The 23,061-nt window shown below is 44.4% G+C and overlaps 1 protein-coding gene across 1 annotated transcript in view; it reads right to left on the reverse strand.

Moving 5' to 3' along the window:
• The window catches only part of LOC132783217 (neural-cadherin-like), a 195,624-nt gene that overhangs the window by 119,420 nt on the left and 53,143 nt on the right, over nt 1-23,061 (reverse strand). Inside the window, exons 3-6 of the mRNA XM_060788311.2 lie at nt 20,173-20,398; nt 12,803-13,007; nt 8,921-9,032; nt 8,332-8,581 (exon numbers count right to left, since the gene is read on the reverse strand). Coding sequence (XP_060644294.2) covers nt 8,332-8,581; nt 8,921-9,032; nt 12,803-13,007; nt 20,173-20,398 — 793 coding nt within the window. The remainder of the gene's footprint in view (nt 1-8,331; nt 8,582-8,920; nt 9,033-12,802; nt 13,008-20,172; nt 20,399-23,061) is intronic.

Here is a 23,061-nt window from a genome sequence, read left to right on the forward strand (position 1 = left end):
GAGAGAGGGAAGGAGGGAAGAATGAGGGCAGGAAAGACAAAAGGGAAGGAAGGATGAAAGGAAGGGAAGGATGGAAGGAAGGAAGGAGAAAGAAGGAGAGAGGGAAGGAGGGAGGAAAGAGGGAACGATGGAAAGACAAAGGGAAGGAAGGATGAAAGGAAGGACAGTAGTACAGAAGGACGAAAGGAAGGGAAGGATGGAAGGAGAAAGAGGGAGAGAGGGAAGAAGGGAAGAACAAGGGAAGGAAGGAAAGACAAACGGAAAGGCAGGATGAAAGGGTGGAAGGATGGAAGGAATGGATGGAAGGGAAAGAGGAAGGAAATAGAGAAGGAAGGAAGGATGAAAGGGGGGAAGGATGGATGGAAGGAGAAAGAGGGCGAGAGGGAAGAAAGAGGGAAGGAAAGACAAAAGGGAGGGAAGGAAGGATGAAAGGGTGGAAGGGAAGGATAGAAGGAATGGATGGAAGGATAAAGGAAAGAGAGAAGAAAGGAAAGACAAAGGGTAAAGAAGGGAGAGAGGGATGAAAGAGGGAAGGAAGGAAAGAACAAAAGGTGGAGGGAAAGGATGGAAGGAGAAAGGGAGAGAAGGGAGGGAGATAAGGAGGAAGGGAAGACAGAATGAAGGAAAGACAAAAGAAGGGAAGGGAAGAGAGAAGGAAGGATGAAAGAGTGGAAGGGAATTGAGGGAGGGAGAAAGAGGGAGAGGAGTAAGGAAAGAGAAGAAAGGAAATACAAAAGATGTTGTGCCTCAGGTTAAGATTCACCTTGCTTTCTCTGACAAAACCAGCCAAACTTGTGAGGTAGGAAGTTTATTGAAACAGTCAAAGTATAAGCAGTAAAAGATCAGTGGTACAAGGTAAAAAATCCAATAAAATCCCTTTGAGTCCAAGCAGGAGACGTGAAGCAAAGCAACAGAGTAAAAACCAGGAAGTAGCATAAGGTTACATGAAGCAGGCTGTTTCCAAGCCTCAAGCCCCCGAGCCGGAGCTAAAGCGAGCCATATCGCAACGTTGAAACTGACACAGGATCAATTCCAAGGCAGGTTACTTATACGTTGCACATCAAAACAGCAAACATCAAACAAGCAGCTAACGAGCAGTTTTCCCACCAGATGAGCTCAACACTTCGCTGCAAGCCATGAACTCCTTCTCAACACCTGGCCAGCATGACCTTGCTTCCCAGCAACTGACTTATCAGCTACATTCCATTCTCGTGAAGACACAGGCCTGTCTCTAGATTCATGAGAAAACTGCAAGCCCACATCTGCACTACTCTCATTCCCATCATGCTGGTGCTGAACCACAACAAAAGAGAAGGAAGGAAGGAGAAAGAGAGAGAGAGGGAAGGAGGGAGGGAAGGAAGGATGAAAGGGTGGAAGGGAAGGAGAAAGAGAGAGGGAAGAAGGAAGGAAAGAGAGAAGGAAGGAAGGATAGGATGGTGAGAGAGAGGAGAGCCTGAGAAAAGAGCCTAAGGGACCGCATCCGGACTCTGGGCCTGGGTTTGTCCATACATGATATAGAGCATCCTGCTAGAAAAGCTATATGTTGATTTCTTTCCAATCTGTTTTACTTATGAAAATATGTATTTATAGCATAATACTTGAACATCTTGAAACAACATAATATGAAGCTGGTCTCTCTCTCTCTCTCTCTCTCTCTCTCTCTCTCTCTCTCTATATATATATATATACACACACACATACATATATTTTATTTATTTATTTTTTTATTTTTTATTTAGTACGCTTGTATACCGCCAATATCTCAGCCTAAAACGGCGACTCATTGCGGTTTACAACAACATCATTAAAACAACAATATTCCAATTAAAATATAAAACACAAACATATACATTTCACAGTATTGGGCCACCAATACAGACCAATGCGTCTCTTAATTTAATCATGATCCTATTTCGTTGTCAGTAATTGCTGTACAGTAAATGTATGTATGTATGTGTATGTGTGTATGTCTATATATATGTGTATGTATATGTGTGTGTGTATGTAATATTCATTTGTGGGATTAACATAACTCAAAAACCACTGGGCAAATTGACACCAAATTTGGACACAAGATACTTATCAGGCCAACGAGTGACCATCACTCATAAAAACACTGAAAAACAAAAAAACCCAAAAATACATTACAACGCATGTGCAAAACCACATATATACACAAACACACATATATACACAAACACACATATATACACATATACAAAAATATATACACACATATATATATATACACACACAAAACACATATACGCAGACTGGGCCACAGCAATGCATGGCAGGGGATAGCTAGTGTGTGTGTGTGTGTGTGTGGGCGTGCATGCGTGCATGTGTGTGTGGAGAAAGAGAGACACACACAGAGACAGAGAGAGAGAGACAACAAAATAGAACCTAAAAGAAATACACAAAAACTGTCCTATGTGGCCAGTGGAAATTAACTACAAGCTGCCGAACAATTAGCTACCAAATGATATGCATTAACTACAAAATAACACTAAAAGGAAGAAAAAAATGTGGGGAAAGGCAGAGCTCTGCTTCCAACTATCCACATGATGGCTGGTTGGGGAAAAAATATTAACTGCCCATCCATTCTTCCAAAGACTCTCCTTGTGCAACCAATGCTCGGTGCAAATGGGATGCTGTTGGCAATGTGAAGATTGTACAAAAAACCGAGGGGGCAAAGGGGGAACAGAGCGAAGGCTGTTGGAGAAGGATCCTGCTGACAAGTTGGCATCTTGATCACGGCACACTGCCACGTCTCCGTGTACATCCCGCTTTGACAACTAACACGCAGCACTTCAAAGGGCCTGAGGATTCAAAGCCTTTCGCTTGCGTCGCGAGAGAATTCCTTGGCCCTCCAAGGCAGACTAAACGGTGGGATGCGCTCCCCTCCCAGCTATTCTCGGGCTTCGCTCCCTCTGCCTTTAGAAGGTGTGCCAAGAAACGTGCTTTTCCCTTGGCCTTTAAAAACTCTTTTAGTGAGCCCCCATTTCTGACATTTGTAATTACGTTGTAATCCTTCCTTCCTTCTCTATTTCCTTCCTCTTTCTCCTTCCATCTTTCCCTTCCTTCCTTTTGTCCTTCCTTCATTCTGTCTTTCCTTCCTCCTTCCCTTCCCTCCTTCCTTCCTTCTCTATTTCCTTCCTCCTCCCCTTCCATCCATTCCTTCCATCCTTCCCTTCCACCCTTTCATCCTTCCCTTCCTTTTGTCCTTCCTTCATTCTGTCTTTCCTTCCTCCTTCCCTTACCTCCTTCCTTCCGCCTCCATTTCCTTCCTCCTTCCCTTCCATCCATTCCTTTCATCCTTCCCTTACACCCTTTCATCCTTCCTTCCCTTTTGTCTTTCCTTCTTCCCTCTCTCCCTCTTTCTCCTTCCATCCTTCCCTTCCTTTAGTCCTTCTTTTCTATTGTCCTTCATTCCTTCCCTTTGTCTTTCCTTCGTTCCCTCTTTCCTCCCTCCTTCCCTCTCTCCCTCTTTCTCCTTCCATCTTTTGCTTCCTTCCTTTTATCCTTCCTTCATTCTGTCTTTCCTTCCTCCTTCCTTCCCTCTTTCCTCCCTCCCTCTTTCCATCCTTCGTCCCTTCCATCCCTTCCTTCTTTTTCTATTTCCTTCCTCCTTCCCGTCCATACATTCCTTCCACCCTTCCCTTACACCCTTTCATCCTTCCTTCCCTTTTGTCTTTCTTTCTTCCCTCTCCCTCTTTCTCCTTCCATCCTTCCCTTCCTTCCTTTTGTCCTTCCTTCATTCTGTCTTTCCTTCATCCTCCCTCCCCTCCTTCCTTCCTTCTTTCCTCCCTCCCTCTTTCTCCTTCCATCCTTCCTCCCTTCCATCCTTCCTCCCTTCTCTATTTCCTTCCTCCTTCCCTTCCATCCATTCCTTCCATCCTTCCCTTAAACACTTTCATCCTTCCTTCCCTTTTGTCTTTCCTTCTTCCCTCTCCCTCTTTCTCCTTCCATTCTTCCCTTCCTTTCGTCCTTCTTTCCTACTGCCTTCCTTCCCTCTGTCTTTCCTTTGTTCCCTTTCCTCCATCCTTCCCTCTCTCCCTCTTTCTCCTTCCATCTTTCCCTTCCTTCCTTTTGTCCTTCCTTCATTCTGTCTTTTCTTCCTCCTTCCCTTCCCTCCTTCCTTCCTTCTCTATTTCCTTCCTCCTTCCCTTCCATCCATTCCTTCCATCCTTCCCTTCCACCCTTTCATCCTTCCTTCCCTTTTGTCTTTCCTTCTTCCCTCTCTCCCTCTTTCTCCTTCCATCCTTCCCTTCCTTTCATCCTTCTTTCCTATTGTCCTTCCCTCCTTCCTTATTATTATTATCTTTATTTATACCCCGCTAACATCTCCCAAAAGGACTCGGTGCGGCTTACAAGAGGCCAAGGCCAACACATCAATAAAACAACAGTATAACAAATACAACAATAAACTCATAAAGCAAAACAATAACATTAAAACAATAGCAATGTCTTTCCTTCGTTCCCTCTTTCCTCCCTCCTTCCTTCTCTCCCTCTTTCTCCCTCCATCTTTCCCTTCCTTCCTTTTGTCCTTCCTTCATTCTGTCTTTCCTTCCTCCTTCTCTTCCCTCTTTCTTCCCGCCTTCCCTCTCGCCCTCTTTCTCTTTCCATCCTTCCTTCCTTCTCTATTTCCTTCCTCCTTCCCTTCCATCCATTCCTTCCATCCTTCCCTTAAACACTTTCATCCTTCCTTCCCTTTTGTCTTTCCTTCTTCTCTCTCCCTCTTTCTCCTTCCATTCTTCCCTTCCTTTCGTCCTTCTTTCCTACTGCCTTCCTTCCCTCTGTCTTTCCTTTGTTCCCTCTTTCCTCCATCCTTCCCTCTCTCCCTCTTTCTCCTTCCATCTTTTCCTTCCTTCCTTTTGTCCTTCCTTCATTCTGTCTTTCCTTCCTCCTTCCCTTCCCTCTTTCTTCCCGCCTTCCCTCTCGCCCACTTTCTCCTTCCCTCCTTCCTTCCTTCTCTATTTCCTTCCTCCTTCCCTTCCATCCATTCCTTCCATCCTTCCCTTAAACACTTTCATCCTTCCTTCCCTTTTGCCTTTCCTTCTTCCCTCTCCCTCTTTCTCCTTCCATCCTTCCCTTCCTTTCGTCCTTCTTTCCTACTGCCTTCCTTCCCTCTGTCTTTCCTTCGTTCCCTCTTTCCTCTCTCCCTCTTTCTCCTTCCATCCTTCCCTTCCACCCTTTCATCCTTCCTTCCCTTTTGTCTTTCCTTCTTCCCTCTCTCCCTCATTCTCCTTCCACCCTTCCCTTCCTTTCGTGCTTCTTTCCTACTGTCCTTCCTTCCCTTTGTCTTTTCTTCGTTCCCTCTTTCCTCTCTCCCTCTTTCTCCTTCCATCCTTCCCTTCCTCCCTTTCATCCTTCCAGCACAGTGATCTTGTTTGTTTTGTGCTAAAAGCATTTCAGTACCATATGAAAATTACTAATATACAAACATTAAAGCGGAATTAAATGGAAACCATGAAAATGAACAAAATCTGGCTACCAGGATTTAAAAAAAACTCTAAAATCACAGCAGCAAAACAACAGAGAGGAAACAATCAAGGACATCTAATCACCTCTCAACAAAAGATTGCTCCAGGCACTGCCAGGCCATCAAATGCTAATCAAGGTGGTCATTTGAGACATTCACACCTAGCTCCAGCAGACAAGAGTCCTTTGTCCCACCCTGGTCATTCCACAGATATATAAACCCAATTTTCCTAGTTCCAACAGACCTCACTACCTCTGAGGATGCTTGCCACAGATGCAGGCGAAACGTCAGGAGAAAATGCCTCTAGAACATGGCCATATAGCCCGAACACACCTAGCTCCAGCAGTCAAGAGTTCTTTGTCCCACCCTGGTCCTTCCACAGATATATAAACCCCTTTTCCTAGTTCCAACAGACCTCACTACCTCTGAGGATGCTTGCCATAGATGCAGGCGAAATGTCAGGAGAGAATGCCTCTACAACATAGCCCAAAAAAACCTACAACAACCCAGAATTAAATGTCATTTGAATTTTAAAATTCAGTCAAAACCCATAAAATATATTCAAAACTCAAAACCACAGCAACCCCTGACATGATCCTTAAAAGGCTTCTTTAAAAGCCTGCCTGAATCAAAAAGGAAAACACGATGTAACACATTTTTTGTTCCTGGGTCATTATTTCCTAATTGGTTCAATCATAAAAACATGGAAAAGGTTTATTAGGATATCCTGCAGCACATTTTGCTCTAGTTTTTCAATGAGTTTCCCATCATTGAGTCTCAACCAATTCAACCTAGTTTGTGGCTGCCACAAAAGCCAAGTTTCTCGCGTGGAAGAACTCCTTTTAAAGTAAGGACCACACAATTAAACCGGAAATGACACTTTTAAACCAGAAACAGAACATTTTTCAAATTTTGTTACATAGTGAAATTGGTTTCCAAAAAGTTCTCTCCTCCCATCCAATCAATAGATAGATATGTATTGTCGAGGGCTTTCATGGCCGGAATCACTGGGCTGTTGTAGGTTTTTCAGGCTATATGGCCATGTTCTAGAGGCATTCTCTCCTGACGTTTCGTCTGAATATATGGCAAGCATTCTCAGAGGTTGTGAGTGTTGTGGTTCAGCAGCAGCAACAGCATGATGGGCATGAGAGTACAGAGCACCAGCATGATGGGAATGAGAGGACAGATGTGGACTTTCAGTTTTCTCATGTAGCTAGAGACACAACTAGAGACAGGCCGCTGTTTTCACAAGAATGGAATTTAGCTGATAAGACACTGGGTGGGAAACAAGGTCACGCTGGCCAGGTGTTAGGAGAGAGTTCACGACTTGCAGCCAAGTGTTGAGCTCATCTGTTGGTGGGAAAATTGCTCGTTAGCTGCTTGTTTGATGCTTGATGTTTTGATGTTTAACGTATAAGTAACCTGCCTTGGAAGTGATCCTGTGTCAGTTCCAACGTTGCAAAAATGGCTCGCTTTGGCTCCGGCTCTGGGGCTTGGGGCTTGGGAAAAGCCTGCTTCATGTAACCTCATGCTATTTCCTGGACTTTACTCTGCCTCTTTGCTTCAAGTCTCCTGCTTTGACCTAAAGGGAGTTTATTGGATTTTTACCTTGTACTACTGATCTTTTTACTGCTTATACTCTGATTGTTTGGAAAACCTCACAATAAACTTCTACCTCTCAAGTTTGGCTGGTTTGTCAGAGACAGCAAGGTGAATCTTAGCCTGAGATACAACAGTGAGGTCTGTTGGAACGAGGAAAAGGGGGTTTATATATCTGTGGAATGACTGGGGTGGGACAAAGGACTCTTGTCTGTTGGAGGTAGGTGTGAATGTTTCAACTGGCATCTAATCACCTCTCAACAAAAGATTGCCCCAGGCACTGCCAGGCCATCAAATGCTAATCAAGGTGGTTAGTTGAAACATTCACACCTAGCTCCAGCAGACAAGAGTCCTTTGTCCCACCCTGGTCATCATTCCACAGATATATAAACCCTTTTTCCTAGTTCCAACAGACCTCACTACCTCTGAGGATGCTTGCCATAGATGCAGGCGAAACGTCAGGAGAGAATGCCTCTAGAACATGGCCACATAGCCCGAAAAACCTACAACAACCCAATAGATGGATGGATGGATAAGTAGGTAGGTAGGTTGGTAGATACACACACACGCATGCAGACATATACAAAGGCACAGCCAAATAGAAATTACTCTTAGAAGATAGGTAGATTGCGTTGTTGAAAGTTTTCATGGCCAGAATCCCAGGGTTGCTGTGGGTTTTCCGGGCTGTATGGCTTGTTCCAGTAGCATTCTCTCTTGACGTTTCACCCACATTTATGGCAGGCATCCTCATTGGTTCTGAGGTCTGTTGGAAACTAGGAAAATGGGGTTTGTGTATCTGTGGAATGATGTCCAGGGTAGGAAAAAGAACTCTTGTTTGCTTGAGGCAAGTGTGAATGAGCCAGCTTGATGCGCAATGAATGGCCTAGCAGCCAACTGCAACATTCACACTCACCTCAAGCAGACAAGAGCGCTTTCTCCCACCCTGGATATTCTACAGATATGTAAACCCCACTTGCTTAGTTTCCAAAATACCTCACAACCTCTGAGGATGCCTGCCACAGCTGTGGGGGAAACCTCAGGAGATGTAGCCAGATGAAGCATCGTTTGGAATCAAGTTAAGTTCTCGTTCTTGTTTCATGGAAGCCTTGCTTGGAAGAGTTATGCTTAAATATTTCTTGTTTCACGGTTTGTACTCTTGGAGTTTATGATTGCATACTCGTGCCTTGGATTAATGTTTTCAGAAATGGAGACAAACTGGAATCCAAAACTGCCCAGTATGGACTTACACTGGTTGTGAAAACTTGGGCACTTCATCGTTGATGTTTGAGATACGGATCCTGACGGTTGCCGTCCCGGTCCTCAGAGGGTCTCCTTTATCCACGGCCATAACGATGAACTCATAGAGGTGATTGGGGCGCTCGTAGTCCAACGGCGTTGCCGGGAAGATGGCGCCAGAATCGGAAATGCTGAAATCAGGGCTCAGGGAGTAATACAGGATGTCCGCGTTTTCATCAGAATCACAGTCGCTGGCTGACACTGTCGGGACAGAAAATGAGGCGCCCAATCAGAACGTGTCTCAAATTTCGTGAGGGATCGGTCAAGCAGACTACCAAAAACAGAAACCACCAATAAATAAATAAGTAACCACTGTCCTTGGCGCATAAAATTGACTTTATTATTATTTAATTTTTATTTATTTATTTATTTATTTATTATTGGAAAGATTTATATTCTGTCCTTCTCACCCTGAAGGGGACTCAGGGCAGAGCACAACATACTGAAAGAGTAGTCAACATGCCTGCTTTTTGGATCGGCCAAACCTAACAACATGATGTGCAATGTCCCATTTAGAAGGGAAAAAAGAATGGTGTTAACCTTGTAGAAGTGCCGTTGTTACCATCACTGTTTCGGGAACATTGTCTTTGGTATAAATTGACTGCTGGAATTCTGGCGCACAATCATTCACATCTGTGATTACAACCCAAACCTAAAATGAGAAAAAAAGTAGCACATTTAGTAGCATGACAGCTGCTATCATCATCATCATCATCATCATCATCATCATCATCATCATCTGTATATGTCATGTTTTTCTCAGTCTGGGACTCACTGAAGTTTATTACTATGTGTTTTTGTTTCTAACTTATGGCAACTCTAAGACAAACTCTGTTGTCGAGCAATTTAGAGTGACTGTGGATAGAGAGATTCAACCATTGTGGGTTGTTTGGTGAGAAAAGAAGCCAGTATTTCAGAATAAATCTCACCAAGTTGAAGAGAAAGCCACCAAGCTTTTATTTCATTCCAGCTGGAAAGGATGACGATTGCAGTATGTGTCGTCACACCCAGACGCTATAACATTAAAACTAAGATGTGCTTCTCTCTTTATCTGGGCGAACTGCTGGGGGTCTTTCTTTGAAGCAATAACTCAACACTTTCAGCAACTGATGCCAGTCAAGATATGAACATCAACAAAATCTTTATTTCCAAAGTCCTTGGCAGACTTGGCACAGCTTGATCAAGTTACAACACAAACAGTCAATTTGAGAAACCATAGAGATGTTCTTTCTTTCCCTTTTCTTCAATTGCTGAGGTAACCTTTCTCCAAATGGTAGAAAAAATCCTGGGATCTTTCACCCTAACCCTGAGCTGCTCTGGTTAGAAAGAACAGGTCTTCCCCTATCTAAGCACAAGGTCAGTTTTGGAGATGAAGTAATGCTCAATAGTACTCAATAACTATTTCTCTCTATTTCTCTATAACTCAATTACTCAATTACTATCTCAATATCTTAATATTTCTCACTCTATAACTCAATAGTACTCACAATGGGTTTTTCAGAGCTCCCTGCCTGACCAACAGCACATCTGAGGTTCTTTTTTCTACGGAAGGAGGCAGGGGAGATTCCAAAATGGAGATCTCAAGCCCAGGAAAAAAGACGGACTCCAAACCCAAAGAGATACTTTCTAAACCAATAACTGCAGAGGGCCTGCAGCCTGGCTTTCCAGACTCTGATGCTGTTTAACTTCCAGGGTGCTGCTGGGTCTATAGCAACCCTGGGGAAATGCAAAGGAATGCTATCCCATGCAGCTAAAAGACAATGCAAACCAAGCTCCTGGAAGACAGAACACAGTAGCCCGCCAACAAAATCGACATACCTACTGGGCAGAGAGATACAATATATATACCATTCAGATTCAAAAGTTCCCATGCCCACCCCCACTCCCCTGAGCTGGCTTTGTTATGGTGGACTGTGATGTCAGCAAGCCAGGAGGAGATCCAATGGTGGACTGATAAGTGTGGAATTGGAATTGAACTATGAGATTGTGAAGCGCTGACCGTTAATGAGGAAAATGGTTTATATTGGTTTTATCGCTTTTATTGATTTTATGGGTGTTTTTGCCTTATAATAATTACTGTTTCCTGTTAATTGATGTTATTGTTAAAGCTGCTGTTTTGTTAACTGATGTTATTGTTTTACTATTGTTATGTACTGCGGGCATCGAATTGTGCCTCGCTTTTGTAAGCTGCCCTGAGTCCCCCCCGGAGTGAGAAGGGCAGGGTAGAAGCAACCGAAGCAGGACCCTGGCCCTGCTTTTGGCTGCTCAGCCAATGAGGTAGAAGGGCAGCGGGCAACAGGGAAACAATGAAGAAATGTCTAGTTGACTGGATTAAGAATGGCTGGTGTTTGCCAAATGGCTGGGTGATAGCTTTAGGCTCTCAAGCCTGGCCTAGGTTATTGTTTGATTCTTTGAATTAACATTCTTTGTCTGGCCCCGAGAGGCCAGGTCCTTTGTTACACTGTCCTGTGATATGGAGTTCATTGATGAAGTAGATGCTAGTTTCAAGAGAACAGGATGTGGCACAGCAGGGAGACGGATGACAAATCCCCGGTTCCTCACAGATGGAGAGATATCCTTTGTGTTGGGTGATCCAGTATGTCCATAGACTCCATTGTTCTGGATGGCCTGGCTATCAGCCCTCCGAGGTCCAGATAAATAGAGCCATTTACTTATTGTCCATGCAAATGGATCTGCTTGAGTCCTTTGTCAGGGGATTATCAGCCCAGGAAGTTTGAAAACTCCAAGAGCCATGAGTTGTTGGTTCATGAAAAGGTTGCTTTCCTTTATATTTTCTAATATAGACATACATACATATAGGGTATAGGATCTGGGCAAGGGAGCATACACAGAGTTCATAGGAAAAGGGGGAATCATGCAGGGTCTAAAAGGAAGTCACATTAGCCCCCCCCCCCCCCAAAGTCCATAAAAGTCCGTCCATAAAAAAAGGAGGAAAGATAGGGGATTATGGGATCATTCCAGCCTGGTGTCCTTGGCAAAACTATGAATTCCTTGATTTTGAACTATGTTTCACAAAATCCTGGGGGGGGGGGGTCAACTCCGATCACAACATTATGGCAACTCTAAGATCATGGAGCTTTATTGGCAAGCTTTGTTTGGAGGGGTTTTCCTTTCACTCCTTCTGAGGCTGAGAGAGTGTGTCTTGCACAAGGCCACTCAGTGAGTTTCCATGGCTGATTCGAACCCTGATCTCCAGAACCAAGTACACGACTCCATACTGGCTCTCATCCAAAAGTTAAAAGAGATGCACTTCCATCCAACTCAGTCTAGAACATTGTGGGCAAATAACTCTTCGTCTATATCAGGTCGCCATCAATCTGCAAATGCTTGGCTCCAAAGCCAGGATTTTAGCTGCTTCCTGAAGGACAGGAGAGAGAGGGCAGACCTAATGTCTCCAGGGAGAGAGTTCCATAGCTGGGGAGCCACCACAGAGAAGGCCCTGTCTCCCGTCCCCACCAAACGTGCCTGCGAAGGTGGTGGTACCGAGAGCAGGGCCTCTCTGGAAGATCTATTTAAGCATTAATGGAGCCTTTTACCATCAAGGAATGACCCCACTGGGGTGGTATGTATATATGTGTGTGTATGTATGTATAGATCAGTGGTTGTCAACCTTTCTAACACCGTGACCCCTAAATATGGTTCCTCATGTTGTGGTGACCCCCAACCATAAAATTTTCGTTGCTCCTTTATAATTGTAACTTTGCTACTGTTATGAATTGTAACGTAAATATCTGATATGCAGGATGTGTTTTCATTGTTACAAATTCAACATAATTAAAGTATCATGATAAATCAGAAAAATATGTTTGGGGGAGTATGGAAAACAGATGATGGGATTTGCAGTACCTACAACCGATTCAGCTCTGACTTCCACAGACCACGGAGACCTCCACACAGAACTCCCATGTAAAACAAAAAATACTGGAGGGGTTTGGGAGGAATTGACCGTCATTTAGGGGAGATGAAGTTCACCTACATCTGGAGAGCATTGTGAACCCAAACAACTATGGATCTGGACCAAACGTGGCACGAATACTCAATATGCCCAAATTTGAACACTGGTGGAGTTTGGGGAAAATAGACCCTGGCATTTGGGAGTTGCAGTTGCTTGGATATATAGTTCCCATGCCATTAAAGAGCATTGTGAACTTCACCAACAACTGAATTGAACTAAACTGGGCATACAGAATTCCCATGACCAAAAGAAAATGCTGCAGAGGTTTGGGGCCAAAGGAGGCAGCCTCGTGACCCCTCCGAAATAGCCAAATGACCCCCCTGGGGGTCGCGACCCCCAGGTTGAGAACCACTGGTATAGATAGATAGATAGATAGATAGATAGATAGATAGATACGAGACGAGACGAGACGATAGATATAGGGATGGACTCTAAGGAGCACTCACCTCAACCGTACTGCTCAGCTGCCCTGGGTCTTCTGTTGCTTGGACCACAAGGAGGAACTGGTGCTGGTCGCTCTCGTAATCCATATTTCGACTGAGGTACAAATTCCCCGTTACTTCATTGATGCCGAAAAGCCCATTTGGATTTGTCACAAGGCTATAGCTCAGTGATTCGTTTTGGTGTGACAAAGCAGACAGTGTCAAAAATCTGGATGGAAAAAGAATGGTTAAGAATAATTTCTAACTCATTGCTAACGTATCACATTCGGATGTGACGAAGGAACAGAAACTGGGAGAAACAATCAAAAAGCAGTTTAAGCTACAGAATGTATACAAAAGATTTTAAATATCTAAAACATTTAGTGAAATCCAACATCAGTTATAATCCTGAGCTATTTGACCAACGGCATCTCCTTTTACAAACCAGCTCAGGCTCTGAGGTCAGCGGAGGAGGCCCTGCTCTTGGTCCCACCACACCCATCTCAAGCATGGCTGGTGGGAATGAGAGAGAGAGAGAGGACCTTCTCCGTGATCACACCCACCTCTGGAACCCCCTCCCTAAAGAAATCAAGGTGGTCCCCTTCCTCATCTACTTCAAAATAAACAACTGAAGACTTAGGGTTGTTGTAGGTTTTCCGGGCTATATGGCCATGTTCTAGAGGCATTTTCTCCTGACGTTTCGCCTGCATCTATGGCAAGCATCCTCAGAGGTAGTGAGGTCTGTTGGAAGTAGGAAAAATGGGTTTATATATCTGTGGAATGACCAGGGTGGGACAAAGGTCTCTTGTCTGCTGGAGCTAGGTGTGAATGTTTCAACTGACCACCTTGATTAGCATTTAATGGCTTGGAAGTGCCTGGGGGAATCTTTTGTTGAGAGGTGATTTGATGTGCCTGATTGTTTCCCCTCTGTTGTTTTGCTGTTGTAACTTTTGAGTTTTTTAATACTGGCATCCTTGAAGTGACTGGACTGACCTTGAAGGAGCTGGGGGTGGTGACGGCCAACAGGGAGCTCTGGCATGGTCTGGTCCATGAGGTCACGAAGAGTCAGAGACGACTGAATGAATGAACAACAACAAGCCAGATTTTGTTCATTTTCATGGTTTCCTCCTTTCTGTTGAAATTGTCCACATGCTTCTTGTGGATTTCAATGGCTTCTCTGTGTAGCCTGACGTGGTAGTTGTTGGAGTGATCCAGCATTTCTGTGTTCTCAAATAACATGCTGTGTCCAGGGTGGTTCATCAGGTGCTCTGCTATGGCTGATTTCTCTGGTTCACGTAGTCTGCAGTGCCTTTCATGTTCCTTGATTCGTGTTTGGGCAATGCTGCATTTGGTGGTCCCTATGGAGGCTTCTTGTCCACAGCTGCATGGCATGCAATAGACTCCTGCAGAGGTGAGAGGATCCCTCTTGTCCTTTGCTGGACGGAGCATTGGTTGGATTTTCTTGGTGGGTCTGTAGGTGGTTTGTATGTTGTGTTTCCTCATTAGCTTCCCTCTGCGGTCAGTGGTTCCCTTGATGTATGGCAAGAACACTTTTCCTCTGAAGACTTATTTTTACTCACTAGTATACAAAGAGGAGGAGGATTAGATAGTGAGAAACTACTCCCAGACCTCTGGTTGAGAACTATTATTGTATTTTAGCTCTGTTAGTCCACGTTAGTCCAGTTATCATCACTGGTCACACAATCAACCCACAGAGCTTTGTGAACTTTAGCTGGCTCCTGTAAATCAATGTGGATGTTTTATGCTCAGGTTTTATGTCATTATATAATTTTGATTGATTTTATTTAATTTATAAATGTGAGGTTCTAAGTTGTTTTCACATGTGAGGTTATTTTGGATTATTATGTTGGTACTTGTTGTTTTACGGAGGCATTGAATGTTTGCCTTTCTCTAAGTTGGAATCGGCCCTGAGTTGGATGATAGGGAAGAATATAAAAACATCATAATCATCCTCATTATTGGGAGCTGGACAGGGGGAGTGTGACTCTGTTGGTTCTCTTGGACATCTCAGCTGCTTTCAATACCATCGATCATGGTATCCTTCTGGGACGACTCTCCGGGATGGGACTTGGGGGAACGGTTTTGTCATGGCTCCGGTCCTTCCTGGAGGATCGATCCCAGATGGTGAAGCTGGGAGACCCCTGCTCAGACCCCTGGCCTTTGAACTGTGGGGTCCCACAAGGCTCCATTCTGTCTCCCATGCTCTTTAACATCTACATGAAACCACTGGGAGAGGTCATCCGGAGTTTTGGAGTTGGATGCCATCTCTATGCAGATGATGCGCAACTCTACTACTCTTTTCCACCTAACTCCAAGGAAGCCCCTCGAGTGCTGGACGAGTGCCTGGCTGCTGTGACTGTCTGGGTGAGGAGGAACAAGCTGAGGATCAATCCCAACAAGACAGAGGTTCTCTTGGTAGATCGCAAACCAGATCGGGGTATAGGGTGGCAACCTGTGTTGGACGGGGTTACACTCCCCCAGAAGTCACAGGTCCGCAGTCTGGGTGTCCTCCTGGACTCATCACTTACACTTGAAGCTCAGGCGTCGGTGGTGGCTGGGAGGGCCTTTGCACAATTAAGACTCGTGCGCCAACTGCGACCGTACCTTGTGATGGCAGATCTGGCCAGGGTGGTCCATGCCTTAGTCACCTCCAGATTGGACTACTGTAATGCACTCTACGTGGGGCTACCCTTGAAAACGGCCCGGAAATTCCAACTGGTTCAACAGGTGGCAGCCAGGTTGTTAACTGGAGCTCCTTACAGGGAGTGGTCAACCCTCCTGTTCCAGCTCCATTGGCTGCCGTTCATTTTCCAGTCCCAATTCAAGGTGCAGGTTCTCGCCTACAAAGCCCTGAATGGTTTGGGACCCGCCTACCTGCGTGCCCGCATTTCTGTGTACAAACCCACACGATCTCTTTGATCACCTGGGGAGGACCTGCTCACGCTCCCACCTCCCTTGCAGGTTCAATTGGTGGGGACGAGGGAGAGGGCCTTCTCGGTGGTGGCCCCTCGACTCTGGAATTCACTTTCCAGGGACATCCAACATGCCCCAATGTTGGCAGTCTTTAGGAGGAGCCTGAAAACATGGTTGTTCCAGTGTGCTCTCCCAGAATAGGAGAACTCTCAACAATATGCCCTCATAATGCACTTTAATACTGACTTAGCATGGATTGTTGCTCCCTCGTTCCTCTCTGAAAAATCCTATCCACTTATATTTTTTACCTGTTCACGTCAGCATATTCTCAATTTTAATTTATTACATTTGGCCCAGACATTTTAAAACTGTTTATATGTCACGATTGATAGTTGTTTTGTTATGTGATTTATATGATTTGTATTTTATTGATTGTTTATTGATGTTGTGTTATTGATAAAAAAAACCCCCCAAGATTATGGCAACAAGAATGATTGACAACTGGGAAATAGAGGGAGAAAACGTGGAGGCCGTGACAGGGTTTGTATTTCTAGGCGCAAAGATGACTGCAGACGCAGACTGTGGCCAGGAAATCAGGAGACGCTTCCTTCTTGGGAGGAGAGCAATGTCCAGTCTCCATAAAATAGTAAAGAGGAGAGACATCACACTGGCAACCAAGATCCATTGCCTAGTCAAAGCCATGGTCTTCCCTGTAGTCACCTACGGATGTGAGAGCTGGACCTTAGCAAAGACTGAGCGAAGGAAGAGAGACGCTTTTGAGCTGTGGTGTTGGAGGAAAGTCCTGAGAGTGCCTTGGACTGCGAGAAGATCCAACCAGTCCATCCTCCAGGAAAGAAAGCTCGGCTGCTCATTGGAGGGAAGGAGACTAGAGACAAAGTGGAAGTCCTTTGGCCACATCATGAGGAGACAGCCAAGCCTGGAGAAGGGAATGATGCTGGGGAAAGTGGAAGGCAAAAGGAAGAGGGGCTGACCAAGGGCAAGATGGATGGGTGGCATCCTTGAAGGGACTGGACTGACCTTGAAGGAGCTGGGGGTGGTGGTGGCCGACAGGGAGTTCTGGCGTGGGCTGGTCCATGAGGTCACAAAGAGTTGGAGATGACTGAACGAATGAACAACAACAAGATTGATGTTGTTAGATGTATTTTGGCTTCGGCCTCATGTTAGCCGCACCGAGTCCCATGGGGAGATAGTAGCAGGGTACAAATAAATTTATTATTATTATTATTATTATTATTATTATTATTATTATTAAGAGCAAACCACTGACCACCTGCTGCCATGCAACCTGAGCCCTGCCACATGATGCACAAGGGAGGACCTCCTTGTGGCAACACCAGAGGCACTCCAAGGGGCCAGATACTAGTCCAAGGACATTTAATCAACTACCAAGCTTGCAAATTCTGTGTTTTGTCTGTTTGTTTGTTTTGTTCTGTTAGAAATGTAATACAATTGACTGGTTGCCCTGACACGATAAATAAATAAACTTATACCCAACCTTCACAGAATTGGCCAATTCTGAGCCCTACACAGTGATGCTGCTTTGCTTTCGAAGGAACGGCCAGAAAACCCGCCGTTCTTGGAATGCATGGGCAGGAAATCGGATAGTAAACCATTTAGGTTTAATCTGATTGCACGCACACAAAATTATGACAGATTGTTGTCAGATCGGCTCCAAAGTTCAACAAAGTCCCATCGATTTTAATGGGTCAAGCGAACAGCTGGTAAGATTAGAGCAGCGGTTATCCTGAAAAGGGGGAGAGAGTCCTCGATGCATATGGATATCGCCTCGCATATGGACCCAGCGTCATCCGTCCATCTTTCTCAATGGAAAGGCAACACATTCCATCAAGGCAGCTTGTGCTCAGAAGATAATAGTCATCCGAAGGCCAATGAAACATGGGAAATTCATGCAGCAAAGGAGACTCATCTGGGAGGGGACGGAAGGAGCATCCAAGGTGAAGGCAGGTTCACTTCCTTTCCGTTCTGAATGGTCACAAGTCCATCCTGTTCTTTGGTCTCCCGGGGTGTCTTGTTAAGAGTTGGGTCACTTCACCCAGGTTCATTACATCCATAATTTGAATTAACCATTGCTCTTTTGTAGGTAATAATCTATATTAATAAAAATGTCATGTTCGTTTGTGGGATTAACAGAACTCCAAAACCACTGGGGGAATTGACACCAAATTTGGACACAAGACACCTAACAGTCCAACGAGTGTCCTTCACTCATAAAAACACTGAAAAACACAACAGAAGAGACTTAAAAAGCCCCCAAAAGCGAAATGATGAAAAGCTAAACGACAATACAGAAAAAAGGGAAGAAAGAGGGAGGGAAGGGGAGAAAAGAAAGAAGGAGGGAAAGAAAGAAGGAAAGGGAGAAGGAAGCATGGAAGCAAAAAGAGAAGGAAGGAAGGAAGGAAGGAAGGAAGGAAGGAAGGAAGGAAGGAAGGAAGGAGGTAGAGAAGGAAGGAAGGAGGGAAAGAGGGAGGGAAAGAATAAGGGGGAAGGAAAGTTAGAGAAGGAAGGAGGGAGAGAAGGAAAGAAAAAAGGGAAAGAAGGAAGGAAAGAGGGAGCGAAGGAAGGGGGAAGATGTAGAGAAAGAGGGATGGAAAGAAGAAAAGAGAGAAGGAAGAAAAGAGCAGAAGAGAAAGAAAAAGGGGGGAGGAAGGAAAGAGATAGAGAAGGAAGGAAGAAGAGAAGGAAAGACAGGAAGGAAGGAAGGAAGGAAGGAAGGAAGGAAGGAAGGAAGGAAGGTAACGGAGTATAAATAAAGTATTATTATTATTATTATTATTATTATTATTATTATTATTTGTGTGTGTGTCAGGAGCAACTTGAGAAACAGCAAGTTGCTCCTGGCGTGAAAGAATTGGCCGTCTGCAAGGACATTGCACAGGAGACATCGGGATGTTTTACCGTCCTGTGGGAGACTTCTCTCATGTCCCTGCATGGGAAGCTGGAGCTGACAGGCAGGAGCTCACCCCACTCCCCAGATTTGAACCGCCGACCTTTTGGTCAGCAGTCCAGCTGGCACAAGGGTTCAACCCATTGCGCCACCAAGGGCTCCAACAAGGAGATTAAAACACTATAGTTTAATTCTGAAGAAAAATACTAAGAGGCAGTTTACAATCAAGCCAAGCCAAGAAAGCATCAATACAGTGCCATGTTTGACTGTTCCTACATCATGGGTTTTATAGTCTCGGATTGGTGCAAATATGCACACACGCAATCAAAACTTCCTTGCCTGACTTTCCTTTCTGTTGGGGTTCAGCCTGAGTTTGAACTTGAACCTGATTCTCTGTTTGTTCCTCCTGATGCTAATGAAAATATATTTACTGATGCTAGTGGAAACGTACCTTTTGATGCCAATGCTCCTGAAATTAGTGAGGAAGAAACTGCTGTAGGTTTGGAAAATGCCAATGTTCCTGAAATTAGTGAGGAAGGAACTTCTGTAGATTTGGAAAATGAAAGTACCAGTGTTCATGAGAATGTTTCAGAGGGAAGCCATGACCTTTCACTCCCTTCTGCACCTGGTAACTGTAATGACAACAGAAGGGGCCAAATTTGGGAAGACAGAAGTAAATCACTCAATTTGCGTCAATCCTCCCGAATTCAAGAATTAAAAACATTGGCTTCAAAGAAGAGGGGCGGTTCACGGAACCAATTCTTGGGTTTTAATTGCCTTCCACCGGGCTGACTATCTCAGTTCAGGCATCGTTTCAGAATTGATGAAGACTTGGCAGCTCTCCCGGGTTCCCTGGCCATAGCTTGGGAAGATTTCTAGGATATCAAGTACGGTTAGTGAATCACTAAACAGGTTCCAGTATTTTGCAGTGTGGCTTTGGGTTTTGTTCTTGTGCATTTAAATTCATGTTTGCTGATTTTGCTCTGGCTTTTGACTTGCATTTTTCCTTTATTTTGTAACCATTGTTTCTTCAATAAAAAAGGATTGTTTTTCACAGTCAAGTGTGGTGGATAGTTATCTTAGGGCCTCGTTCCCTGCTCTGGATTGCAACACTTTCTGCATCCTTCAATTCAGCATCTCTGTCTCTCTCTGCGTGTGTTCTTAAACATCTTCTTCTTCTTTGTTCCAAAACAAAACAATCTCTCTCAAAACTATTTTTTGTGCCATTTTTTCCTCCTCCGGTCAATGTGATCTCCTCTTAACCTTCCACAGAGATATCTCCTCCTGGTTGCCTGGCAACACTTATCTATCCCAAATTCTTTCACTCATTTCACTCTTTCCACCTTTCCCTTTAACTCTTTCACTGTCTTAATGTAAAATTTACTTTTCACATGCTTACTCCCTCATGCCACCTAAATGTACTGCAGCTGCGTGGACCTGTTTACAACAGGCAATGTAAAGAGCAGCTGCCACCAGGATCACATCCTGCGTATGAATGAACAGCAAAAAAGAGAGGTGTCCTGTTAGTACTCACGATTCTTCTGGTGGAGTATTTTCAGGAATGTAAGCAGCATACGATGTGTTGGAGAACTGTGGGGGTCGACGGCCAGCAAACACAGAAATATAGGCAGGAGAGCCTTGGCGGCCAGGTTGATCAGCCGCCATCACAGTCAAGACGTATTCCTTCTCCTTCTCCAACGACAAACCTGTGGTTTTGATCCAACCTGTGTCCCTTTCCACCTCAAACCTGTCTTCTCCACCTAGACAGAAAGACGCAAACACAAACATGGAAGCTGGGATCAGGGACCAAATGTGGCCAATAATTTCCTTTTATTATACTCTCAATCTTATTGCATGCTCTCTATCTCTTGCCTGTCTCCCAACTGCATTCATTTAGGGTTTAACCACTATGATCATGAATGTCTAGATCTAAGGAAGTAATGCTACTCCTCTATTCTGCTTTGGTTAGACCACACCTGGAATATTGTGTCCAATTCTGGGCACCACAATTCAAGAGAGATATTGACAAGCTGGAATGTGTCCAGAGGAGGGCGACTAAAATGATCAAGGGTCTGGAGAACAAGCCCTATGAGGAGCGGCTTAGGGAGCTGGGCATGTTTAGCCTGAAGAAGGCTGAGAGGAGATATGATGAGAGCCATGTATAAATATGTGAGAAGAAGCCACAGGGAGGAGGGAGCAAGCTTGTTCTCTGCTTCCTTGGAGACTAGGACGCAAGGGAACAATGGCTTCAAACTACAAGAGAGGAGATTCCATCTGAACATGAGGAAGAACTTCCTGACTGTGAGAGCCGTTCAGCAGTGGAACTCTCTGCCCCGGAGTGTGGTGGAGGCTCCTTCTTTGGAAGCTTTTAAGCAGAGGCTGGATGGCCATCTGTCAGGGGTGATTTGAATGCAATATTCCTGCTTCTTGGCAGAATGGGGTTGGACTGGATGGCCCATGAGGTCTCTTCCAACTCTTTGATTCTAGGATTCTATGATTCTATGATTCTATGAATGTAACTCTCCTTTTATTTTCAATTTAATGTTTCTTCCATCCTTGTTTCTCCACAACTTTAAAACACTTTCCAAGTATATTATGCACATTTCTTCTAAAATGCAATGCACACTTGTTTTTGCTATGTGTATAAATTCCTATCCCTCATGAACATATTATTATTATTATTATTATTATTATTATTATTATTTCGAACATTTGTAACCCGTCCTATCTTGACCTCCGCAGAGGGACTCAGGGCGGCTAACAAAACGGCACCTCATGGTGCCCATAACCAAAACATAAATATACAGTTTAAATAACAGTATAGCATTAAACAGTATAAAACAGTATAAACAGTATAAAAGTAATCAAATGGTCAATAGTCGCCGGTATTTAACAAATACATTCTGGAGAGCAATTCCCAAAATGTCCAGTAAGAATTGCAAAGAGTTTCATATGTTGCATCAGAAAGTAAAAACTGGGTAAATTCTCATTTGCTTATAAGTAAAATCAGAGCCCTATGCAAATGTTCTCCTTCCCAAAGCTTAATGATTATAGAATCATAGAATCCTAGAGTTGGAAGAGACCTCCTGGGCCATCCAGTCCAACCCCCTTCTGCCAAGAAGCAGGAATATTGCATTCAAATCACCCCTGACAGATGGCCATCCAGCCTCTGCTTAAAAGCTTCCAAAGAAGGAGCCTCCACCACACTCCGGGGCAGAGAGTTCCACTGCTGAACGGCTCTCACAGTCAGGAAGTTCTTCCTCATGTTCAGATGGAATCTCCTCTCTTGTAGTTTGAAGCCGTTGTCCCATTGCGTCCTAGTCTCCAAGGAAGCAGAAAACAAGCTTGCTCCCTCCTCCCTGTGGCTTCCTCTCACATATTTATACATGGTTATCATATCTCCTCTCAGCCTTCTCTTCTTCAGGCTAAACATGCCCAGTTCCCCAAGCCGCTCCTCATAGGGCTTGTTCTCCAGACTCTTGATCATTTTAGTCGCCCTCCTCTGGACACATTATATGAGGAGAAGTGGAGGAAAACCTACTACAAGGACACAGAACTCTGGTCTCTCTATATATAAATGTTCTGTGCATAATGAGTACCTTAAAAACAAAAGAACCAATGAACGAAATCACACCAAATTTGGCAACAAAACATCTCACAACACAAGGAGTGACCATCACTCCAAAAATTATGATTTTGTCATTTGAGAGTTGTAGTTGCTGGGATTTATAGTTCACCTACAATCAAAGAGCATTCTGAACTCCACCAATGATGAAATTGAACTAAACTTGGCACACAGGACTCCCACGACCAACAGAAAACACTAGCAGCGTTTGGTGCAATATTCCTGCTTCTTGGCAGGGGGTTGGACTGGATGGCCCATGAGGTCTCTTCCAACTCTTTGATTCTATGGTTCCATGGTGGGCATTGACCTTGAGTTTGGGAGTTGTAGTTCACCTACATCCAGAGAACACTGTGGACTCAAACAATGATGAATTTGGGCCAAACTTGGCACGAATATTCCATATGCCCAAATATGAACACAGATGGAGTTTGGGGGAAATAGACCTTGGTATTTGGGAGTTGTAGTTGCTGGGATTTATAGTTCACCTACAATCAAAGAGCATTCTGAACTCCACCAATGATGGAATTTGGCCAAACTTAGCACACAGGGCTCCCATGACCAACAGAAAAAACTGGAAGGGTTTGGTGGACATTGACCTTGAGTTTGGGAATTATAGTTCACGCACATCCAGAGAGCACTGTGGATTCAAACAATGATGGATCTGGACCAAACTTGGCACGAATATTCCATACGCCCAAATATGAACACAGATGGAGTTTGGGGGAAATAGACCTTGGCATTTGGGAGTTGTAGTTACTGGGATTTATAGTTCACCTACAATCAAAGAGCATTCTGAAC

This window comes from Anolis sagrei, chromosome 8 (genome assembly GCF_037176765.1).
Source record: "Anolis sagrei isolate rAnoSag1 chromosome 8, rAnoSag1.mat, whole genome shotgun sequence".
NCBI classification, from domain to species: Eukaryota; Metazoa; Chordata; class Lepidosauria; order Squamata; family Dactyloidae; genus Anolis; species Anolis sagrei.